General features: G+C 39.6%; 1 protein-coding gene across 6 annotated transcripts in view; it reads right to left on the bottom strand.

Moving 5' to 3' along the window:
* Positions 1-22,154, bottom strand: part of DOCK10 (dedicator of cytokinesis 10) — a 387,536-nt gene that overhangs the window by 165,150 nt on the left and 200,232 nt on the right. For all 6 annotated transcript variants that reach the window (XM_073579093.1, XM_073579089.1, XM_073579094.1 and 3 more), the window contains exons 13-18: positions 13,865-13,987; positions 13,323-13,405; positions 11,537-11,659; positions 7,247-7,326; positions 2,870-3,057; positions 1,406-1,471 (exon numbers count right to left, since the gene is read on the bottom strand). In XM_073579093.1, the coding sequence (XP_073435194.1) occupies positions 1,406-1,471; positions 2,870-3,057; positions 7,247-7,326; positions 11,537-11,659; positions 13,323-13,405; positions 13,865-13,987 (663 nt within the window). The remainder of the gene's footprint in view (positions 1-1,405; positions 1,472-2,869; positions 3,058-7,246; positions 7,327-11,536; positions 11,660-13,322; positions 13,406-13,864; positions 13,988-22,154) is intronic.

The following is a 22,154-nucleotide window of genomic DNA, read 5'->3' as shown; positions in this document are numbered from 1 at the left end:
TATATATATATATATATATATATATATATATATATTTTATCTCGCCTTTGCCATAACCTTATCACTGTCAGTATAATGGGACCATGATGAATGGATTTGGAGTACGGCACCTCTAGCCTCAGATTGCTAGGGGTCCATACTGTTCCTCCATGTGTCTATGATATACTGTAACACTCACAAACCTTTTTTTACTATTTTGTTAGAATCCAAGTTTTTGTCTCAACTGTACTGAAAGGCAAAGTCGGCTGCATGCTCAAATACAACTTGTGGCATAAAAGCCCCAAAACAATGAAAACACAAACAGATATATCATGCATATCTCTTAAACGGGTGTCAGCTCAATGGCGTTCTTTTGTAACTGTGCATACAATATGCGATACACATTGGTTTCCATCTGGATCGTAGGCGTTCTCCCTCTAAAGAATGAAATCCCCTGACTCTAGACTTCCATAGTACATGCTTATTAACAGTCTCGAGTCTGCTGACAGTCCCACAAACCAGGCTGCAAAATGGGAGAACTAAGCTGCACAATGTCTATAAGAGGACACTTGTGGTGCCCCTCTGACCATTTTAAGGATGGTTCTGGGCAGGGTTTTAATGTCCCAAATTAAATTTTGTGACTTTTGGTAAGTAAAATAGTAGGAGATTAATTAGTATGGTCTAATAGATAAAGATTAAAACAACTCAGGTAGTATTTCTTTTGGACTCCTCTATGGGATATCACTCTCCTAAAGCTAATATATCTCCTACCTAGACTAATGGCTGCAGATCACTAACTAGGACAAATATAGATGTCAGTTGCAAGACCACTAGAGCTAATTCACTCATAGCCTCCCCGACATGTTTCGCCATGACTGGCTTCATCAGGGAACTGAGGTTAGACTAGTGGTCTTGCAATTGACATCTATAATTGTCCTGAGAAAAGCTATCCTGCAGCCAATAATGTAGGTAGGAGATATATTAGCTTTAGGAGAGTGATATCCCATAGAGGAGTCCAAAAGAAATGCTACCCAGCAATACCACCCGAGTTATTTTAATCTTTATCTGTTAGATCATAATAATTTATTACAATAAAAGTCAAGTTTTAATCACATTATCCCTTAAGTTGGGTCCATTTACCCTCTGAGTGATGTGTTAGTATGATTTCTCATCTCTAAAGGGGTTTTGTTATACACTCTGTTTTCCACAGCTACATAGGTGTGCACTATACAGTGTATACGGTACTATGCCGTGTATGGGGACCGAGTACAACTGCAGATACGACTTGTCCACCTATTAAAAAAATTCTCCTAAAACATTTATTTGTCTATAATAAAAAAAACTAAAGAAATGTTTTAGGGGATTCATGGTTGATCCTCTTTTTGCTATCGGCTTTTTGGAGCTATAGTTTGACATGACTTGTCACCTTTAATGGCTGGCTTCCTTCTTCGTCAGAGCTCCTAAATTCAACACAAACCATTATGTTCCTCGCCTACAAAAAAGAGCAAGATAAGACATTCAGACCACAATCTGGATCAGATGTGGAACAAACAAAATAAATCATTGGAACGACTACAGCAAATCCTGTGATCATTTTTATACATTTTCTTACAGTAACACAATATAAATATTGGCATCTGAAATAAAGAACTCCGGCAAAGTGAGTAACCATGTGTCTGCCTGTAGCATGTAGCTGTATGTAGCTTGATTCACCGAACAGTAATTGCAGATTGTGAGGTAAAATTGGTGTAGAAAGGTGAGGGATCACTCTAAACCAGGGTTCCCCAACTCCAGTCCTCAAGGCCCACCAACAGATCATGTTTTCAGGATTTCCTTAGTATTGCCCAGGTGATAATTGCTTCACCTGTGCAATACAAAGGAAATCCTGAAAACATGACCTGTTGGTGGGCCTTGAGGACTGGAGTTGGGGAACCCTGCTCTAAACAATCGCCCCAAATTTTGGCACTATTTTTAGAACCCCACTTACATGCAATTATAATGTAATGGGTAAAGATTGGCAGAAAAACTGGCAGCAAAATTCTCATTTTAATGCCTCTTCCCCGCTCTTTCACACATTATTGCAGACTTAGAGGGAAACTCATTATGATATATATCTAGAGTAAAAAAAAAAGATCACAAATTTTTGTGCAATGTGTAGTCATGCCCCCAAATTTTGCCACTCTTCTAGAACGTAAGTGGGGCTTAGCAGAGGTGACCTGGTCAACTGCGGCTTCCCGGATTTACCATCATTTATGAATTATAGCGGAAACCTACAATGGCTCCTATCTGGAGTAGATTTCTGATGCTGACGTGTGTACAGCCTAAAAATGCACCATATTTACTAAAAAATATGCTAAGATTTTGGGGCATCTTAACCCAGCAGAATTTTGAATTTTGGGTATTAAAATCTCTCATGTATTCCTCATGTTTCAAAGCTTTCATGCAGTTCAATGGGGTATCATAACCTAAATATATAAAGACATTTCAATGGTTACCTTGTACAGAGTCTAAATTACAGCCTGTAGTATAGTCCAGAGCTGCATTCACAATTCTGACATTTATCATTGCTGGCAAGTCTATTGACAGACGCAAATTAGCTAATCCTTTGGGATAACTGCAATAATTCTTCTTGTGTTTGATAATTGTCCCGTGCCTAATGTAAAGAATACGGTTCACAAAGTGGACTTTTCTAAGGCAAGCCCTGAGCAAAAAATTGAACCAGCAACAAACACTGTGACATTTCTGCCCTGAAGCCAGCAGAACTCTGAATTCTGCTCTGGACAATAATACAGGCGGTGCAAGTATTTACTATGTTTCCTAACAATTTATACAGATTGTAGCCATATATACACCGCAAAACCCATGATCAGGTAATGGATTTTCATCTTACCTTGTGAAAACATTTTTGGCTATCAAACTTAAGGTGTTTGGGGTAAATATATATTTGGTTCTTATAAATCCTGTAAGGCTGAGAGTATTTGGTTGATGCCTGTACAAATTCTTCTACTTCGACAGTGGGAGGATATTTCTCTAGTTCACCAAATGGCTTGATTGGTATTAGAGATGAGGTAAGGCAGTCTGCACAACAGAAACCAGAAATATAGGCATCCACAGGTGTTACTTCATCTACAGTCAAATATATATTATTATTAACAATATTATTCTTTGCTGATAAAGAGCCATTAATTCCACAACGCTTTACATACATGATCGTCGCTGTGATAATAACAGTCTAATTTCCGGAGAACCCGGAGTGAACCCACGCAAACACGGGGAGAACATACAAACTCCTTCCAGATCTTGGTCTTGGTGGGATTTGATCTCAGGACCGCAGTGCTGCAAAGCAAATGTGCTAACCACTGAGCCACCCTGCTGCCCTAAGTATACAATTTAGAGGCCAAGAAATGGTCTCTAAAATGCTTTTTGATGGTGTTCAAACGTGTGAACATCAGAAGAACAAAATCATTGATCAAATTATAAGAAAACAGTAATTGCGTGATCTGAACATTTAATGTTTTGCTTCTTGACGCTGCAAAGCCATTGCTGCGCTTGGTAAAGATATCACCTGGCGATTAAAGTATTCTCTGTACATAAGAATGGAATAAAGGCCATCTTGTGATCACGACATAAGGAAGCTGTGCTCAGACCGGCAGCGGGGATTAGTATAATGAGTTAAAAAAATAAGTTATTGTTTAATAGGGTATGCCTAAATCAATGCATTAAGCATATACAGTACAGACCAAACGTTTGGACACACCTTCTCATTCAAAGAGTTTTCTTTATTTTCATGACTATGAAAATTGTACAAAGAGTGTGCAAAGCAGTAATCAAAGCAAAAGGTGGCTACTTTGAAGAACCTAGAATACAAGACATATTTTCAGTTGTTTCACACTTTTTTGTTAATTATATAATTCCACATGTGTTAATTCATAGTTTTGATGCCTTCAGAGTGAATCTACAATTTTCATAGTCATGAAAATAAAGAAAACTTTGAATGAGAAGGTGTGTCCAAACTTTTGGTCTGTACTGTACATACAGACGTGTCCATTAAAGAGGTTTCAGGAAATCGACAGCTCACATGGCCTCCGTAGCTGCCAAACACAGTGATTGTCGATGTGATGCAGCCATAACACCAAGACCTCAGTGGGGGGCAGGAAGCCGATGCTGGAGCCTGGGGAGGGCAGGGACCTGCTCGGTTGGTCAATTTAGGTATTTTTGATCTTTTGGGGTCCACTTTTCAGAAAGTGGAAAACCCCTTTAAAGGCAACACAATATCGCGCGCGGAGACATATAGTATAAACAACGTCCAACAAAATAGTCAAAGTGAAAAGAGTTAGTCTAGATTCACAGAAAAACAATCTTCTATAAGAGAATGAAATATGTTGTAGCAAAGACTACCAGCAAGATAAAAACATATTGCTGTACATATTTCATTATCTTAATGATAATTATCTATATCTATCTCCATAGTTGCAATAGTATTTAGAGTGCCAGGCCATGTTTATTTCCTGCTTATGCTGTCATATAACATCAGGTTTTTTGATTTTCATATTAATTTTGTATTGTTATCTATTTTATTTAACTGCGATTTTACTCAATTGTATCATTATACTTCCTTTGTGTGCAAGTATAAAGGTGCACTGACATGTCAGATTTAATATCATGATTACGGGTGCCATTAAACGCGTAGATGCTGAGATTCTAATCTGTCACCAGTTTTCTATTGTACGTTCCATAAATGAAGATTGCTTTTCCGTGTAGCTGGACAACCCCTTTTCACTTTTTGCATACACGCAACAGTGAGTTGGATATTTTCGATTCCAACAAAAGAGCGCAAACATTTAATTTTCAAAGTTGGTCATCTCATGCCACTCATTTTGAGATAACTAGAACCAAAAGGAATGGTAAGGAAGGACACGTATTCTCTGTTGTGTTTTTTCATGCTATTCTGTATATCTCACTCTATATGACAAGGACAGCTAAATAAGTACCAAGTCCAATGTTAATTCCCTGCAAACAGCAGCATAGGTCATAAGCTTTTTTCCCCTTTTGCATGGAGTTTCCTATTCTATCGGGATCTTCATTGGTGATATGCTGTTTTGCAGTTTGTTCCCATACTCCACAAACATACACATTGCTCCATTGGTTTTCTAAGAAATTGGTGAATGTTTTGTCTGAGATGAGGAAATTAGGTTTGTTGGACATGGTATAGGGACCGTTCAGACTGCTGAATCTGGAAAGTGCTGCACTGTGTGATGGTGTTATATTATGCTAATCAATCTGATAAGGAAAATATGAATTATATGCGGAGTATATTGTGGATATTATGCTTCAAGAAATTCTTTATACACCCTACATGTAAGGCCTCATTCAGACATCAGTGATTTTTTAAAAAATAACCCTTGCTTCATCAGTGTTTTGTGTCAGTTTTTACAGTCAGAGTTTGGTTAGAGTTTCATCAGTTTTTACTCGGATGAGAAAAAAAAAGCAAAACTGATGGAGGTCTCTCAAGGCTCTCATATCAAACAGTCCATGAAAATCAGGCAGCACACTGCTGTCCAATTTTTTCACTGATCCATAGACTTGCATTGGCGAGATTGGTCTTAGACTCAGATCAAAATTGGACCATTTGGTCCGTAAAAATACACGGACATGTGAACAGCCCCGTAGACTGTAACAGGCTAGTTTCATCTGTGAAAAACATGGATATAACACGTGCATGAAAAACTGGCATCTGATTGAGTGCTAATTTTCACACAATGTTTTTGGATAAACTTGCATATCCGATTGTCAGGAAAATATGAATAATCCCTAAAATTCTATGTACACTCCCAGTGCTCGTGCTGCCCCCCCAGTGTACACACGAAGCCCGCACATAGCTGCAGCTACCCTTCCCCCTAAGTCTTTCTCCCTGTTGGAATTTCCACTCGCCCCTCCCTTCCAGGTAAACAAGCTTGGTGTAATGTGAGCTCTTGACTGGTTAAATTTGGCTTTGTTTAAAGCACGTTTCTTTGTTCATTCAAACTCGAATTTAATAACAGAGAATAGTTATAGGGTCAGGACGAATATATGTCTGGAATCGGCATAATTGAAGCTATTCCCAGTAGCATTTTGCAACTTGTGCATCCACCAGAAGCTGAGAAAAGGGTATATGCCTCCCAGTCATACATAAACATAAGGTGCTAGGTCTTAAATGAAAGAGAAATTCATAAGCAAACCTATGAACCTATGATAGCCCGAGATATGGCCCCAGAAGTTTTTTACTAACTTTCTAAAGGGGGCGTATCCAGCCCCCCCTGTGAGGTCAGCGAGGGGGGAGACCCTTGGTTTTTGGCAAAGATATAAAGCTCAAGCAAAGGGGGAGTCATTTACCTGGAGAAGCAGCTAGCAGGAGGCTGTGCTTATGTACCATTTTTCCTTGGGAAGATTCCCCTCCCCTCATTCTCATGTCATGCCAGTGACTGAGATGTAGTAGTTCTTATCTTAATTCTTTTTTTACTTGTAACTGTTTTGTATAAACTGTATTCTGTATCCTTTTTGTAATATCTTTTGTATTTTTGTAAACGCTGCCTATATTTTCTGGAGTAAATCTATAAAATTTACTAGTTTTGTTTTCCTTCCTCTATCAACAAAACGCCGTGTCCTCTGCGCAAAACTATGCTATCGTGCGGGTGAGCTCCTGATTTGATATTGGTTTTAATGTCAAAAGAGGAGCTGCTGGCAGCAAAGTGTTCTAGGGAGATTTGGGAGACCCTGGCAGTTATGGAACGGAGGTTTATGTGTGTATTTCCTATCTGAGACTGGGCATATACATGCTGCCCTCACTGCAGAGTGCGCAATAGCCAGTACACGGCAAGGCAACCTTTCTGGCGACTACTTAGCCTAGTTGTAGCTCCCTGACTGACCTCAGGGTAAGTGGGGGTGCCAGAGAGCTGCAAATTCCAAATTGGGACTGAGAGTGGGATAGACAATTAAATCCCTGACACCCATACAACATCAAGTTAATTATTAGTTGAGGTGGCCATGATGACAGTGTGGGGGCACTGCCGACAACATCAAACTGATAATGACATCATTGTTTAGACAGGACTCAGCTGAACAAATTTTGACAGGCTTCAATATAAAAAAAGAACAATATAACAGGATAATAAGTAGATATGGAAACACGAAATTACAACATCGTAACTACAACACAGGGATAACAGCAAAAATTACAAGGTTTCTAGCTTATTAACAATATATTAGAAATAACAGAAATCTGTCCTACTTGACTGTTCCAGGGGTACAGCATCTACTGATATATCCAGGTTTCCAGGGATGATTTGGATTTTGCTAATCTTCTCTGCTCTGTTTTTAAAGGAAATAAACAGAACATGAATTTAGATGTAATTTTGCAAATAACTTTACTTAAAATTCTGTTGTATTACCCCTAAAATCACTCCAAAGTTCTAGAAACCAGGTGTCAAACTGCATACAGACCTAAGGGAGAGTGAGGCTGTAAGTTTGAGCTTTCAAGTTATTGGGAAATGGCAGTGAAATGCACATAGTAAAGTGAGAGAAGAAAGGTCCACTTGGAGATGAGCAGATCGATTAGTGGGACACCGTCCTGAATCCAGATCAGTGACTAGATGGGTGGCCTTCAAATCTCTTCCACTCCGGTGTCCCCGACACAGCACTTGATTTGTCAAGTCTAGCGCAATATCATATGTGTAACGTCGTGCTGGCCCTGGCTAATCAAGTGCTGTGTCGGGAACTCCGGAAGGGAAGAGATTTGAAGGCCAAATATCCAGTTGTCACTGATCTGGATGCATGACCGGAGTCACACTAATCATTCTGCTCATCTCCAGTTCCATCACCTTTAGTGCTGCCAGACATCTGAAGAGGAACCGTACACTCAAAATGAGTGAACGGCAAATAACAAAGCATGAGAATCATGATATTTACCGGACTTACTAGACCGGTCGTATATGTACTAGTCTAAAAGGGAGGTCAGGGAAGCAAGAGGTTTTGCCACAGATTTTAAAGTACAGATACATTGTAAGACTTGTTTGTTAAATGCATAAACTCCTCTGATTATTACATTTTAAAGGACTCTTTCTCAAATACATAAAACCACTGAATAACGTGCACATATATCTGAGTGATCACACCTGTCACTGCCTAGAAGGTGCAAGTCAACACTCTGGGCAGTAGAGATTCACCTGCACACATCAGATTTCCTATCCAGTAATCCCAATCACAACACATCTAATAATCTTATAATAATCTTTATTTTTATATAGCGCTAACATATTCCGCAGCGCTTTACAGTTTGCACACATTATCATCACTGTCCCCGATGGGGCTCACAATCTAAATTCCCTGTCAGTATGTCTTTAGAATGTGGGAGGAAACCGAAGTACCCGGAGGAAACCCATGCAAACACGGGGAGAACATATAAACTCCTTGCAGATGTTGTCCTTGGTGGGCTAACCACTGAGCCACCGTGCCGCCCTGAACTACTATAATAATGTTATATAGGTCACAAATCGCTCAAAGAATTAAAACAGAAAAGTTTTATTTTGCCTATTTTTAATCTTTTTGTTAGCTTCTGATTTCTTCCCCGCTGGTACACGGTGGCGGTTGTACAGTTCCTCCATCTGTGGCTCCGGTATTGGGCAGATGGAGGGTTTGTCAGTTTATTGAAGCTCTCAGGTTGTCCAGATCTGGCCGAGCCTTGAATCTTTCCAGGTAATCCGTGTCTGTGTGCTCCTTTACCAATAATTTAACCCCTTCAGGCTGGTTCATGGTGAACACTTCTATGATAATGGGGGCCATGGTGGCGCTTACACCGCTAACCTGGACGATCCGCTCATGGATGGTCAGAACAGAGTCCACAAACATCTTGTTCCCCACGTCCGGCAACAGCAACACTTCCATAGTTTTGGTTGGTTTAGCGTAACTTTCCTCCACTTTAATGGACATCTGGTTGAAGAAATTATGCATGTATTGAGCGAAATGTTCCACATAGAGCATGTTGTGTCCGGATACTTGGAAGTTTAACACCCCGTATTCATACTCTGTATGAATTCATACTCACATCTATTATTCTTACAAAATGAAAGCTAAGCCCTAATTGGTTGCTATTAGCAACTAAGAAAGTTTATATCTTAGACAGTATTAATAAATGAAGCCTATAATGTATTATCTTTACACCCTTCTTAGACTTTGTTCAAGGTATTTTTTGCATGGTGTAAGCTAAGTGCACACTTGCTAAAGCATACATCTGGCACTTTTCCCTAAGTGCACTGTAATGTTCCCATAGACCCTCATTCACCAGACAGGGAGGAGAAGACCCCCTATAAAGTCCTTCCTCTGTGCGCCAAAATCTAATTAGCAGAAAACTTCACATGGTGAATAAAGAAGAGAAACAAAGCAAATTTCTTCACAAAATGTAATCAGTATTACAGAACCATTACAGCCATGCCTGTATTTTTCATTACAAAATCATGCCACAGGTTCTCTTTAAGGCATTTCAGCCAATTATTAGCAATATTCATAGGTTCAAAGTAAAGTCTATACAAACTCACATTGACTACAGAGAGATAACTGTGTTACAGCAATCACATGGCATATGTGCTGTACCTATAATTGCTGTAAAAAAAAAGTTGCAATTCATGGTAAACCACACGTTCCCACAACGTGTAAGCCTGAACTAAAAGACAGAATCTGGGGCCGATTAACCATGCAGCCGTGGGTAAGGGGGCCCACTTCTACCTCCAAAGTAGATGAAATTGTGCATTATGAGGAGCTATTGGGCTGCAAAGGGCCCACACAGTGGGTATGGAAAGTATTCAGAACCCTTTACATTTTTCACTCTTTATTTCATTGCAGCCATTTGGTAAATTCAAAAAAGTTAATTTTTTTCTCATTACTGTACACTCTGCACCCCATCTTGACTGAAAAAAACAGAAATGTAGAAATTTTTGCAAATTTATTAAAAAAGAAAAACTGAAATATTACATGTTCATGAGTATTCAGACCCTTTGCTCAGACACTCTTATTTAAATCACATGCTGTCCATTTCCTTGTGATCCTCCTTGAGATGGTTCTAGTCCTTCATTGGAGTCCAGCGATGTTTAATTAAACTGATAGGTGTGTGCCTTTACAAATCAAGTCCTGTCTATAAAAGACTTCACAGCTCACAGTGCATGTCAGACCAAATGAGAATCATGAGGTCAAAGGAACTGGCCAAGGAGCTCAGAGACAGAATTGTGGCAAGGCACAGATCTGGTCAAGGTTACAAAAGAATTTCTGCAGTACTCAAGGTTCCTAAGAGCACAGTGGCCTCCATAATCCTTAAATGGAAGACGTTTGGGACTACCAGAAGTCTTCCTAGAACTGGCTGTCCAGCCAAACTGAGCAATTGTGGGAGAAGAACCCCAAGATCACTGTGGCTGAGCTCCACAGATGCCATAGGGAGATGTGAGAAAGTTCCACAACCATCACTGCAGCCCTCCACCATTTGGACCTTTATGGCAGAGTGGCTCAACAGAAGCCTCTCCTCAGTGCAAGACATATGAAAGCCCACATAGAGTTTACTAAAAAGCACATGAAGGACTCCCAGACTTGAGAAATAAGATTCTCTGGCCTGATGAGACGAAGATAGAACTTTTTGGTGATAATTCTAAGCGATATGTGTGGAGAAAACCAGGTACTGCTCATCACCTGCCCAATACAATCCCAACAGTGAAACATGGTGGTGACAGCATCATGCTATGGGGTTGTTTTTCAGCTGCAGGGACAGGACAACTGGTTGAAATTGAAGGAAACATGAATTCGGCCAAGTACAGAGATATGCTGGATGAAAACTTCTTCCAGAGTGCTCTGGATCTCAGACATGGCCAAAGGTTCACCTTCCAACAAGACAATGACCCTAAGCACACAGCTAAAATAACAAAGGAGTGGCTTCCAAACAACTCTGTGACCATTCTTGACTGGCCCAGCCAGAGCCCTGACCTAAACCCAATTGAGCATCTCTGGAGAGACCTGAAAATGGCTGTCCACCAACGTTCACCATCCAAACTGACGGAACTGGTGAGGATCTGCAAGGAAGAATGGCAGAGGAGCCCCAAATTCAGGTGTGAAAAACTTGTTGCATCATTCCCAAGAAGACTCATGGCTGTACTAGCTCAGATCAATACTGAGCAAAGGGTCTGAATACTTATGACCATGTGATATTTCAGTTTTTCTTTTTTAATAAACTTACAAAAATTTCTACATTTCTGATTTTTTTCAGTCAAGATGGGTTGGAGAGTGTACATTAAAGAGAAAAAAAATAACTTTTTTGATTTTACAAAAGGGCTGCAATGAAACAGAGTGAAAAATGTAAAGTGCTCTGAATACTTTCCTTACCCACTGTGTACTGTTCTTGGACAAGAACCTCTTTTGTGTAAGTCCGCCACTGGTTCCAACAATTTCCACACCATCAGTGTAAATGCACACAGGCACTCACAATTGCTTACTATATCAGTTACTAACTTACAGTATGTACTTAAGACAGGTTACATTATCCCACCTCCTGTATTCAGACACCAGTTTAATGAGGTCTTCAGTGGAGATCTTATTGTTTTCCTGCCTGAAGAGAGGGGAGAACCTGGAATCCCGATCAATGGTTCCACAGTTGTCTTTAAATACTGGCCTGCAAAAATGACAGATATTGTGAAAATTTTCTCATAGAACAATATTGTAAAAAATTATTTATATGTACAAAGATTATTATAAAGAAATATAGGAATAATTTGTTAATAATTACTTGGTATTTCATAAAGAATAGAAGGTTCCTGCCTACATGTAGCACAAGATTGGTGTCTGCAGCTACAGGACCACTGCTCATTGTAGCCCCAGATTATGTAAGAGATCACCTACTCATAAGAAATATAGTAAGAAGATTACTTATTACACTTTTCCAAAAGTAGTCCATTCATATTGGTGAGACTGGATTCCCACAAAGTTTCTGGAAAACTCTGCAACCATTGGTAATAGGCAAGACATTTGTAATTCATTTCTGTTGAGGGACGCATTGAGTTTTAGGAAGTGGCTTTTTAGGGTTAAGTTCCCACAAAGAATATTTGGTGTTTTTCTTTCTGCTGTGTATTTTCATGCACAAAAAAAGCAGCGCATTACAGTTCCAGTAAGGCGGATGAGATGTTAGTAAATCCCATGCCCACTGAGCTGTAGAGATTGACCCGAGGTGCAATTTAGAAATGTGCAACATGCCAATTTCTCTTGTGGCAAATATTCATGTTATTTTCAGATCTTGCTCATAGACACCACGTAAGAAGCAGAAAGTCAGCAGATTAAACCCGCATATGCAATTGTAATGTGTTTCTACAGTGGAAGCACAGTAAAAACGCATGTAATTTGCACATGAATAAATTTTAAGTGTATCCCTACTACATACAGTATTTGGATAAGATCTTGGAGATGGGAATACTCCTTTAAGGCTACGTCCCCACGATGAGCTTTTGGTAAATTTTTGATCGTGAGGAATTTTTACACCATTTTGCCACCTATTAAGTAGGGCCGTGTGGTGTGCCCATGATGAGTTTTTGGTGTTTTTTTTTTTTTTTTAAACTGTGCATTTTCACTGCATCAAAAACACAGCATCTTACAGTCCCAGCAAAGTTCATGGGATTCACATCCGCAACATGTCAATTTCTCTAGCACGTACGCCATGTTTTATGTGCAGATTTTTTTTCTATGTACTTGCATTAGATGTGGAAAATCTGCTGGTAAAAAACGTGGCGGAAAATCTGCAACATCAAAAACTCATGAAAAGCTCATCGCGTGGCCTCACTTAGGTTACTTGCATTTTTTCATTGCGCTTTTTAGTGTGTTTTTCACATGCATTTTTATCACGTTAATGACGCTGTGTTTATTGTCTCTTGTTGGTGTGTCATGTTATAAATAAAGCTTTGTTTTTGATACATACCGGTATTTGGCTTTGACAAAACTTTATTGATACAGTCATGTAACTGTGTTTTTGATGCTTTTCCAACTAAATAAAAATGCATGTGCGCTTTTTACCTGCGGATTTTCCGCATCTAATGCGAGTCTACTGTATGGGGAAAACAGCATTTAAAACTCAGCGTACCCGCAGAAGAAACTAACTCACATGTTGCGGATGTGAAACACGCTCCGCAGGTCAGTTTACGTTGCGTAAAATAGAACACAGTGGGCAGAAGATTTCAATACATCCCATTGAGTTTGCTGGAACGGTGAGACGTTGTGTCAAAAACTCCCCAAAACTCAGCCTAAACGTGCCCCTCAGGGTTCATATAACGACGATTATCATTAATTACCTGACTGTCCATGCAAATGGCATCCGATATTTTCCCAACCTGCTGCAGAACTGCTTCGCTGATTTCAGCAGTTTTTGTGCTGTCTACAGAAACAAACATATACACTTCACATCGGCATACACAAGTAAATCATGCCGTATTTGCAAGGTGGATTTGCCTAAATACATGTCTCTGACTAGTTTAATCAAACACTTACATAATAAAGATGTAAAAAGAAACAATAGAATATTTTTACTGGGTCAAACATAGCTTACGGAGATTTTGTAGATGGGAAGAACGCTAAAAGCCTTTACTCCATGACCTGCTAATGCATTTCTGCTCATGGGCAGCTGCTAGAAATGATTTCTAAGACAAATGACCCCAGAGTCCCGATTATTTCTTCTACATAGTGGAAGGAGTGTGCCCCGAGATAACATATTCTGCTTTACTCATCGAGTCCCCTACAGTCCTCAATGACTCCTTATCGTACACTGGGTGATGGCACTACATGTACAGAACTATATGACGGTGTTATATACAATATCCAGCTGCGTCTACTGTACCTTGCTAGAATCTGAATTCTTCAAATACGGCTCAGCATTGCTGGCAATATTTCCCATAAGAACTTTTTCTATTCTTGCAATTAGTACCACTTCATTATGAGGATTGGCCACTGAGAAAATGGCCTGTGAAATAAAAATAAAAAGGCGTGATACATGGCAGGAGAAAAAAAAATGATGACATTATAGAACAAGTGACAATTGCCAGAATGAGAAATTCGAATTCAAAGCAAGGCCACGTACAACGGTACAACCAATTATTCCAATGCATCTAAAATAAAAAAAAAGAGGCAAATCTGTAACCAGCCTTGATTCAGTTTTTCCTCTTTGTGCGTTGTGTCTCCTGCTAACGGTAACAGATAAAAACAAGTTGCATGTTCTCTGATCCTGCAGTCATATTGCGTTCCATCTGTCATCTAATTCCTATTAGTAGAGGAGAGATCAGAGGCTACGCAGGGTTTACTTGTTGGCTGCTACTACAAAAGCACATAGGCTTATATTGGATGAGAACAGAAATTGGAATCAAAGGCCGTGTTCACACAAGCATGCACACTGCCACTCCATTATAAAAGGCATAAAAGTTCCCTTCCTGACAATCGGTGCAGGTCCCAGCAATTGTTATCTACTATCATGTGAAAACTTGTTTTCAGAGGACGAAGCTTTCAATTAAGATTTCATGAGTAAAGCCCCCGTTACACACGGAGAGATCGCTAGCGATATCGCTGAAGAGACAACGATTTTGTGATGCAACAGAGACATCACTAGCGATCTCGCTAAGTGTGACACGCGGAAACAACCGGCTCCCTGGTGCGATGTCGCTCATCGTGCGCGAACGTTCAGGATCATTTTTTGATTGCTGGCGTCACGCTGACCAGCATGCATCGCTGTGCTGTGTTTGACGCCCCTTATCAACGACGAGCGACCTCGTTGGCGACTCTGAACTCATATAGATAGCGCTGAAGGACGCCTATTCAAAGATTGAATCACTATTATAGACAGTGTGTGACACGGTACCAACGATCGCCGTGGTCATTAGTGACATCGCTGATCGCTGATGCGTCGTTATGAAGATCGGCCTGTATGACTGCTTACTAGCGATGCACAAACGATCTTAGCCAGATCGTATCGTTGTCGGAATCGTTGGTGCGTCGCTACGTGTAACGGTCCCCTAACCTTGTTCTGACAAGGAATTTATAATCGCAGACCACATCAAAGTTGAGCTGAACTTTGGCGTGGTCATAAATCAGCTAAAAGAAGCACAGAAGAAGACATAGCAGAGTTACAAACTCTGAGTGCGACTGAGCTCACTGACAGATTCTTGGAATAACTCATTCTGCAGCAAGCAAAATTCAGACATACGAAGTGCCTATGTTTAATGAAATCCCATTGCAAAAAAAAAGTTTTATCTTGACAAATATAAATTTATATGAAAACACATTAGAGATGGGAGAGTAGCATCATTGCTCGGGTGATCTTCGAGTATTTTGGCATGCTCGGAGATTTAGTTTTCCTCGTCTCAGCTGCATGGTTTGCGACTTGCACATACTTGTACAATGGGAAAGATTTTCCAGCTCACCGCTTCTGCATCTTGTTAGTGCCTGGAGCACAGACCCGCTGTGTCAGGGCGTGAGGAATCCAATTGAAGTAGAATGTCCAGCTCAACAGTGTAGTGAATTTCCCACGCAGCAATGGCATAAAGTGAGACTAGGGACTTTTTTTTTTTTTTTTTTTAAGTGGCGGAGGAATACAGTGCGGAAGGATACCTACCTTCCGTCATTGGATTCCTGCAGCCCGTAGAGAACGGCAGCATCATCTGATGCTGCAGTTCTCTACCCAAGATCGTCGTGGGACACACTCGTGGACTGCTTCGGATCGTGGGTGAGTATTTTTGTGGTTTGTTATGTTAATATTTATTCCGGAAAAGACAATGGCTTCGGGGAACAATGTGACAAGTATTGGTAAGTATGTTACTCTATGTTATATGTACTGTATGTCTATGTATGTATTGTATGAATGTATTGTATGTAGTATGTATGTAGTATATATGTGGTATGTATGTAGCATGTAGTATGTATGTAGTATGTATGTAGCATGCATGTAGCATGCAGTATGTATGTAGCATGCATGTAGTATATATGTAGTATGTATGTAGCATGCATGTAGTATATATGTAGTATGTATGTAGCATGTATGTAGTATGTATGTAGTATGTATGTAGCATGTAGCATGTATGTAGTATATATGTGGTATGTATGTAGCATGTATGTAGTATGTATGTAGTATGTATGTAGCATGCATGTAGCATGTATGTAGTATGTATGTAGCATGCATGTAGCATGCAGTATGTATGTATCATGCATGTAGTATATATGTAGTATGTATGTAGCATGCATGTAGTATATATGTAGTATGTATGTAGCATGTATGTAGTATGTATGTAGCATGTAGCATGTATGTAGTATATATGTGGTATGTATGTAGCATGTATGTAGTATGTATGTAGCATGCATGTAGTATGTATGTAGTATGTATGTAGCATGCATGTAGCATGCAGTATGTATGTAGCAGGCATGTAGTATATATGTAGTATGTATGTTGCATGTATGTAGTATGTATGTAGTATGTATGTAGCATGTAGCATGTATGTAGTATATATGTAGTATGTATGTAGTATGTATGTAGCATGCATGTAGTATATATGTAGTATGTATGTAGCATGTATGTAGTATATATGTAGTATGCATGTAGCATGTATGTAGTATGTATGTAGTATGTATGTAGCATGTAGCATGTATGTAGTATGTATGTAGTATGTATGTAGCATGTATGTAGCATGTATGTGGTATGTATGTAGCATGTATGTAGCATGTATGTAGTATGTATGTAGCATGCATGTAGCATGTATGTAGCATGTATGTAGCATGTATGTAGCATGTATGTAGCATGTAGTATGTATGTAGCATGTAGCATGTATGTAGTATATATGTGGTATGTATGTAGCATGTATGTAGCATGTATGTAGCATGTATGTAGCATGTATGTAGCATGTAGTATGTATGTAGCATGTAGCATGTATGTAGTATATATGTAGCATGTATGTAGCATGTATGTAGCATGTATGTAGCATGTATGTAGCATGTAGTATGTATGTAGCATGTAGTATGTATGTAGCATGCATGCATGTAGTATGTATGTAGCATGTATGTAGCATGTATGTAGCATGTATGTAGCATGTATGTAGCATGTATGTAGCATGTATGTAGCATGTATGTAGCATGTAGTATGTATGTAGCATGTAGCATGTATGTAGTATATATGTGGTATGTATGTAGCATGTATGTAGCATGTATGTAGCATGTATGTAGCATGTATGTAGCATGTATGTAGCATGTATGTAGCATGTAGTATGTATGTAGCATGTAGTATGTATGTAGCATGCATGCATGTAGTATGTATGTAGCATGTATGTAGCATGTATGTAGCATGTATGTAGCATGTAGTATGTATGTAGCATGTAGCATGTATGTAGTATATATGTGGTATGTATGTAGCATGTATGTAGCATGTATGTAGCATGTATGTAGCATGTATGTAGCATGTATGTAGCATGTATGTAGCATGTAGCATGTATGTAGTATATATGTGGTATGTATGTAGCATGTATGTAGCATGTATGTAGCATGTATGTAGCATGTATGTAGCATGTATGTAGCATGTATGTAGCATGTATGTAGCATGTAGTATGTATGTAGCATGTAGTATGTATGTAGCATGCATGCATGTAGTATGTATGTAGTATGTATGTAGTATTTTTTTTTTTTTTTTTTAACATTTAACACATTAGCCGGATGATGGGACTACTACTGTCCCTTCATTGGCTAATGTGTCAATCACTGTCATGATAGCAGGCATCGCCAGATGGGACTTGTAGTCCCATCGGACAATGCTTGCACAGACCCCCGGACATCAGCACAGCCCCCCGGCAGGCCGGCACAGCCCCCCGGCAGGCCGGTACAGACCCCCACAGGGTGCACAGACCACCGGCAGGCCGGCACAGCCCCCCGGCAGGCCGGTACAGACCCCCACAGGGTGCACAGACCACCGGCAGGCCGGCACAGCCCCCCGGCAGGCCGGTACAGACCCCCACAGGGTGCACAGACCACCGGCAGGCCGGCACAGCCCCCCAGCAGGCCGGTACAGACCCCGGGCAGTCCACACAGCCCCCCGGCAGGCCGGCAGAGACCCCCGGAAGGCCCGAAATGACGGCGCATCATGATGCGCACACACCGCGCATCATGATGACGTCAGGCTGTCAATCAACTTTGAACTTCCGATTCCGATGCCGAATTCCGATATTGAAAAAATATCGGAAGTCGGTATCGTAATTCCGATACAGCAAGTATCGGCCGATACCCGATACTTGCGGTATCGGAATGCTCAACACTAGTTACAAGTAGTCAGATCTACGCGGGTTTCTGGAGACCAAGCTCTCTTAATCATGATGACCGATATTGAAAAACACAGCACCTTTATACCAAGATCCGGATTGCACACCAGTGAAATAATTAAGACATAATAGACAGGAGTGACAGCACAGCAAATGAATAGGGTGTGCCTGTATGGATACATACAACATAGGACATTGAGACACACGATAAAATGATAACATATTGACATGATTATAGCAGCAAGTTTGCATGAAAGAATGCTATGAAAAACATACGTATTTTAACAATGTTGAATGAACATGCATATTATAGCAGTATTAAGCGGGGATTAGTTAAAAGCTCCCCAGAATTAGTGGACAATAATATACATATGTGTATATAATGAAAAATAATTCTGCCCATCTGAAGCAGAGGAAAAGAAATAATATCCCATTTTTGCTTTTTCTGTAACACAGAATGTAGCGATCCTAACATGCCAAAAAATTTTTGAACTAATTCCTGAATCTGAATTAATAAAACAGCATGGTATCCTCTCTTTTATTAAGACCCAGTGGTAATCTTGTGTTTAATTTAAATATCCACCAGGCTTCGCTGTTCCTTAGAGTCGCTTCAGTGTCACCTCCTCTCATGGGTTTATGAATTTTTTCTATAGCGTAAATTTTAAGCGACTCCAAATTACTCCGGTGGCGATCTATAAAATGTTTTGAAACTTGGGACGTATTCCTATTTATATTTACATTTTCAACATTATAGATGTGTTCTCTGATTCTCGTCTTTAATTGACGCTTTGTGCTCCCAACATATTTCAAGCCACATGAAGTGCACTCCATAACATAGATTACATTGCGTGGGTTACAATTCAAAAAAGTTTTTATGGGGAACTTGTTATACCCACTAGAATCAGAAAACTCAACACATTTTTTAGAGAATTTGCAGATTTTACAAACTGTGGCCCCACATTTATGATACCCTTTGATATTTAACCAATTAGTTGTCTGGGTATTTCCAGATCTAAAGCAGCTTGGAGAGAGAGAGTCTGTTTCAAGGATGGCGCTCTTCTAGATACTACATCCATTTTTTATAATTGCTGCTATTTCAGGATCTTCTTTTAAATTCGACAAATTATGAAGAATCATATTTCTAATAATGGAAAACTGGTTGCTGTACTGTAAAACTAAAGTTGTGGGATTTGTGTTGTTATTCCCAGTTTCAAATTCCATTTTAAACCGTGTTTTTTTTATCCACTATTTTTTCAGCTCTATTAAGACTCCACTTTTTGTCCCCTCTATCACCCAACTGCTTTTTAATTTCATCAGCTTCCCTTTTGTAGTCGCTTTGAATGCTACAGTTACGTTTGGCTCTAGTCATTTCTCCCACCGGAATGCTCCTTATTGTGTGTTTGGGGTGATGACTATTAGCGTGCAAAATAGTATTGCCCGCCGTTTTCTTTCTAAAAGTAGAAGTGATGACTGTCTCATTTGGTATACCCCTCAATTTAAGATCTAGGAAGTCTATGCAAGAGGAATCATGGTGAGCAGTAAATTTAAGATTGAAAGGGTTACAATTAAAGTAACATACTAAATCCTGCACAGTAGAAACTTCAGAGCCCCACACAATGATTACGTCATCAATATATCTCCCATATCGTAACATGCAATCCCTGAAACGATTGTCCACGGTGTACACATACAGTTGCTCTCACCAACTCATAACCAGATTTGCGAGAGAGGGGGAGTATTTTGCCCCATTGAGACTCCACTTATTTGCCTGTAAAAATTCTGGTTGAAGCTGAAATAATTATTGGTTATGAGGAACTGTACAACTTCCAAAACAAAATTAATTTGATCAATTGAAAAATTCCCATATTTTTCTAGATGAAATTTTAATGCATGAAGGGCTACTGTGTGTGGGACAGAAGTATACAAAGAGATGACATCCAATATAATCCACAAGAAATTGGATTGCCAAACAAAATTTTCCATGTCACTCAACACATCCATGCTGTCTCTAATGTACCCAGGTGTCCTCTGGACGAGAGGCTGGAGGAGCAGATCAAGCCACTCACCCAGCCTCTCACCCAGAGAACCAATACCTGAGACTATAGGTTTCATTGGTGGGGGATTTAAACAATTAGTCGCAGCTTGGCACAAAATTGAGTCCATAGGACAGCAGTTTTTTTCTTGTTTTTTTTGATAAAAGAGAAAGGGAATATCTCAAGGTCTCTAACCCGGTTACCCCCATTCTATATGTGTTGCCCAAAACTCATAAGTGTTTAAATCCCCCACCAATGAGACCTATAGTCTCAGGTATTGGTTCTCTGGGTGAGAGGCTGGGTGAGTGGCTTGATCTGCTCCTCCAGCCTCTCATCCAGACGACACCTGGGTACCTTAGAGACAGCACGGATGTGTTGAGTGACATGGAAAATTTTGTTTGGCAATCCAATTTCTCATGGATTACATTCGATGTAATCTCTTTGTATACTTCTATCCCACACACAGTAGCCCTTCATGCATTAAAATTTAATCTAGAAAAATATGGGAATTTTTCAATTGATCAAATTAATTTTGTTTTGGAAGTTGTACAGTTCCTCATAACCAATAATTATTTCAGCTTCAACCAGAATTTTTACAGGCAAATAAGTGGAGTCTCAATGGGGGCAAAATACTCCCCCTCTCTCGCAAATCTGGTTATGAGTTGGTGAGAGGAACTGTATGTGTACACCGTGGACAATCGTTTCAGGGATTGCATGTTACGATATGGGAGATATATTGATGACGTGATCATTGTGCGGGGCTCTGAAGTTTCTTCTGTGCAGGATTTAGTATGTTACTTTAATTGTAACCCTTTGTTAAATTTACTGCTCACCATGATCCCTCTTGCATAGACTTCCTAGATCTTAAATTGAGGGGTATACCAAATGAGACAGTCATCACTTCTACTTTTAGAAAGAAAACGGCGGGCAATACTATTTTGCACGCTAATAGTCATCACCCCAAACACACAATAAGGAGCATTCCGGTGGGAGAAATGACTAGAGCCAAACGTAACTGTAGCATTCAAAGCGACTACAAAAGGGAAGTTGATGAAATTAAAAAGCGGCTGGGTGATAGAGGGGACAAAAAGTGGAGTCTGAATAGACCTGAAAAAATAGTGGATAAAAAACACGGTTTAAAATGGAATTTGAAACTGGGAATAATAACACAAATCCCACAACTTTAGTTTTACAGTACAGCAACCAGTTTTCCATTATTAGAAATATGATTCTTCATAATTTGTCGAATTTAAAAGAAGATCTTGAAATAGCAGCAATTATAAAAAAAATGGGTGTAGTATCTAGAAGAGCGCCATCCTTGAAACAGACTCTCTCTCTCCAAGCTGCTTTAGATCTGGAAATACTCAGACAACTAATTGGTTAAATATCAAAGGGTATCATAAATGTGGGGCCACAGTTTATAAAATCTGCAAATTCTCTAGAAAATGTGTTGAGTTTTCTGATTCTAGTGGGTATAACAAGTTCCCCATAAAAACTTTTTTGAATTGTAACCCACGCAATGTAATCTATGTTATGGAGTGCACTTCATGTGGCTTGAAATATGTTGGGAGCACAAAGCGTCAATTAGAGACGAGAATCAGAGAACATCTCTATGATGTTGAAAATGTAAATATAAATAGGAATACGTCCCAAGTTTCTAAACATTTTATAGATCGCCACCAGAGTAATTTGGAGTCGCTTAAAATTTACGCTATAGAAAAAATTCATAAACCCATGAGAGGAGGTGACACTGAAGCGACCCTAAGGAACAGCGAAGCCTGGTGGATATTTAAATTAAACACAAGATTACCAC

The sequence above is a fragment of the Dendrobates tinctorius genome, unplaced genomic scaffold, assembly GCF_039654945.1.
Source record: "Dendrobates tinctorius isolate UK_male_01 unplaced genomic scaffold, ASM3965494v1 ptg000060l, whole genome shotgun sequence".
In the NCBI taxonomy this organism is placed as follows: Eukaryota; Metazoa; Chordata; class Amphibia; order Anura; family Dendrobatidae; genus Dendrobates; species Dendrobates tinctorius.
This window is presented reverse-complemented; position numbering and strand designations above follow the sequence as displayed.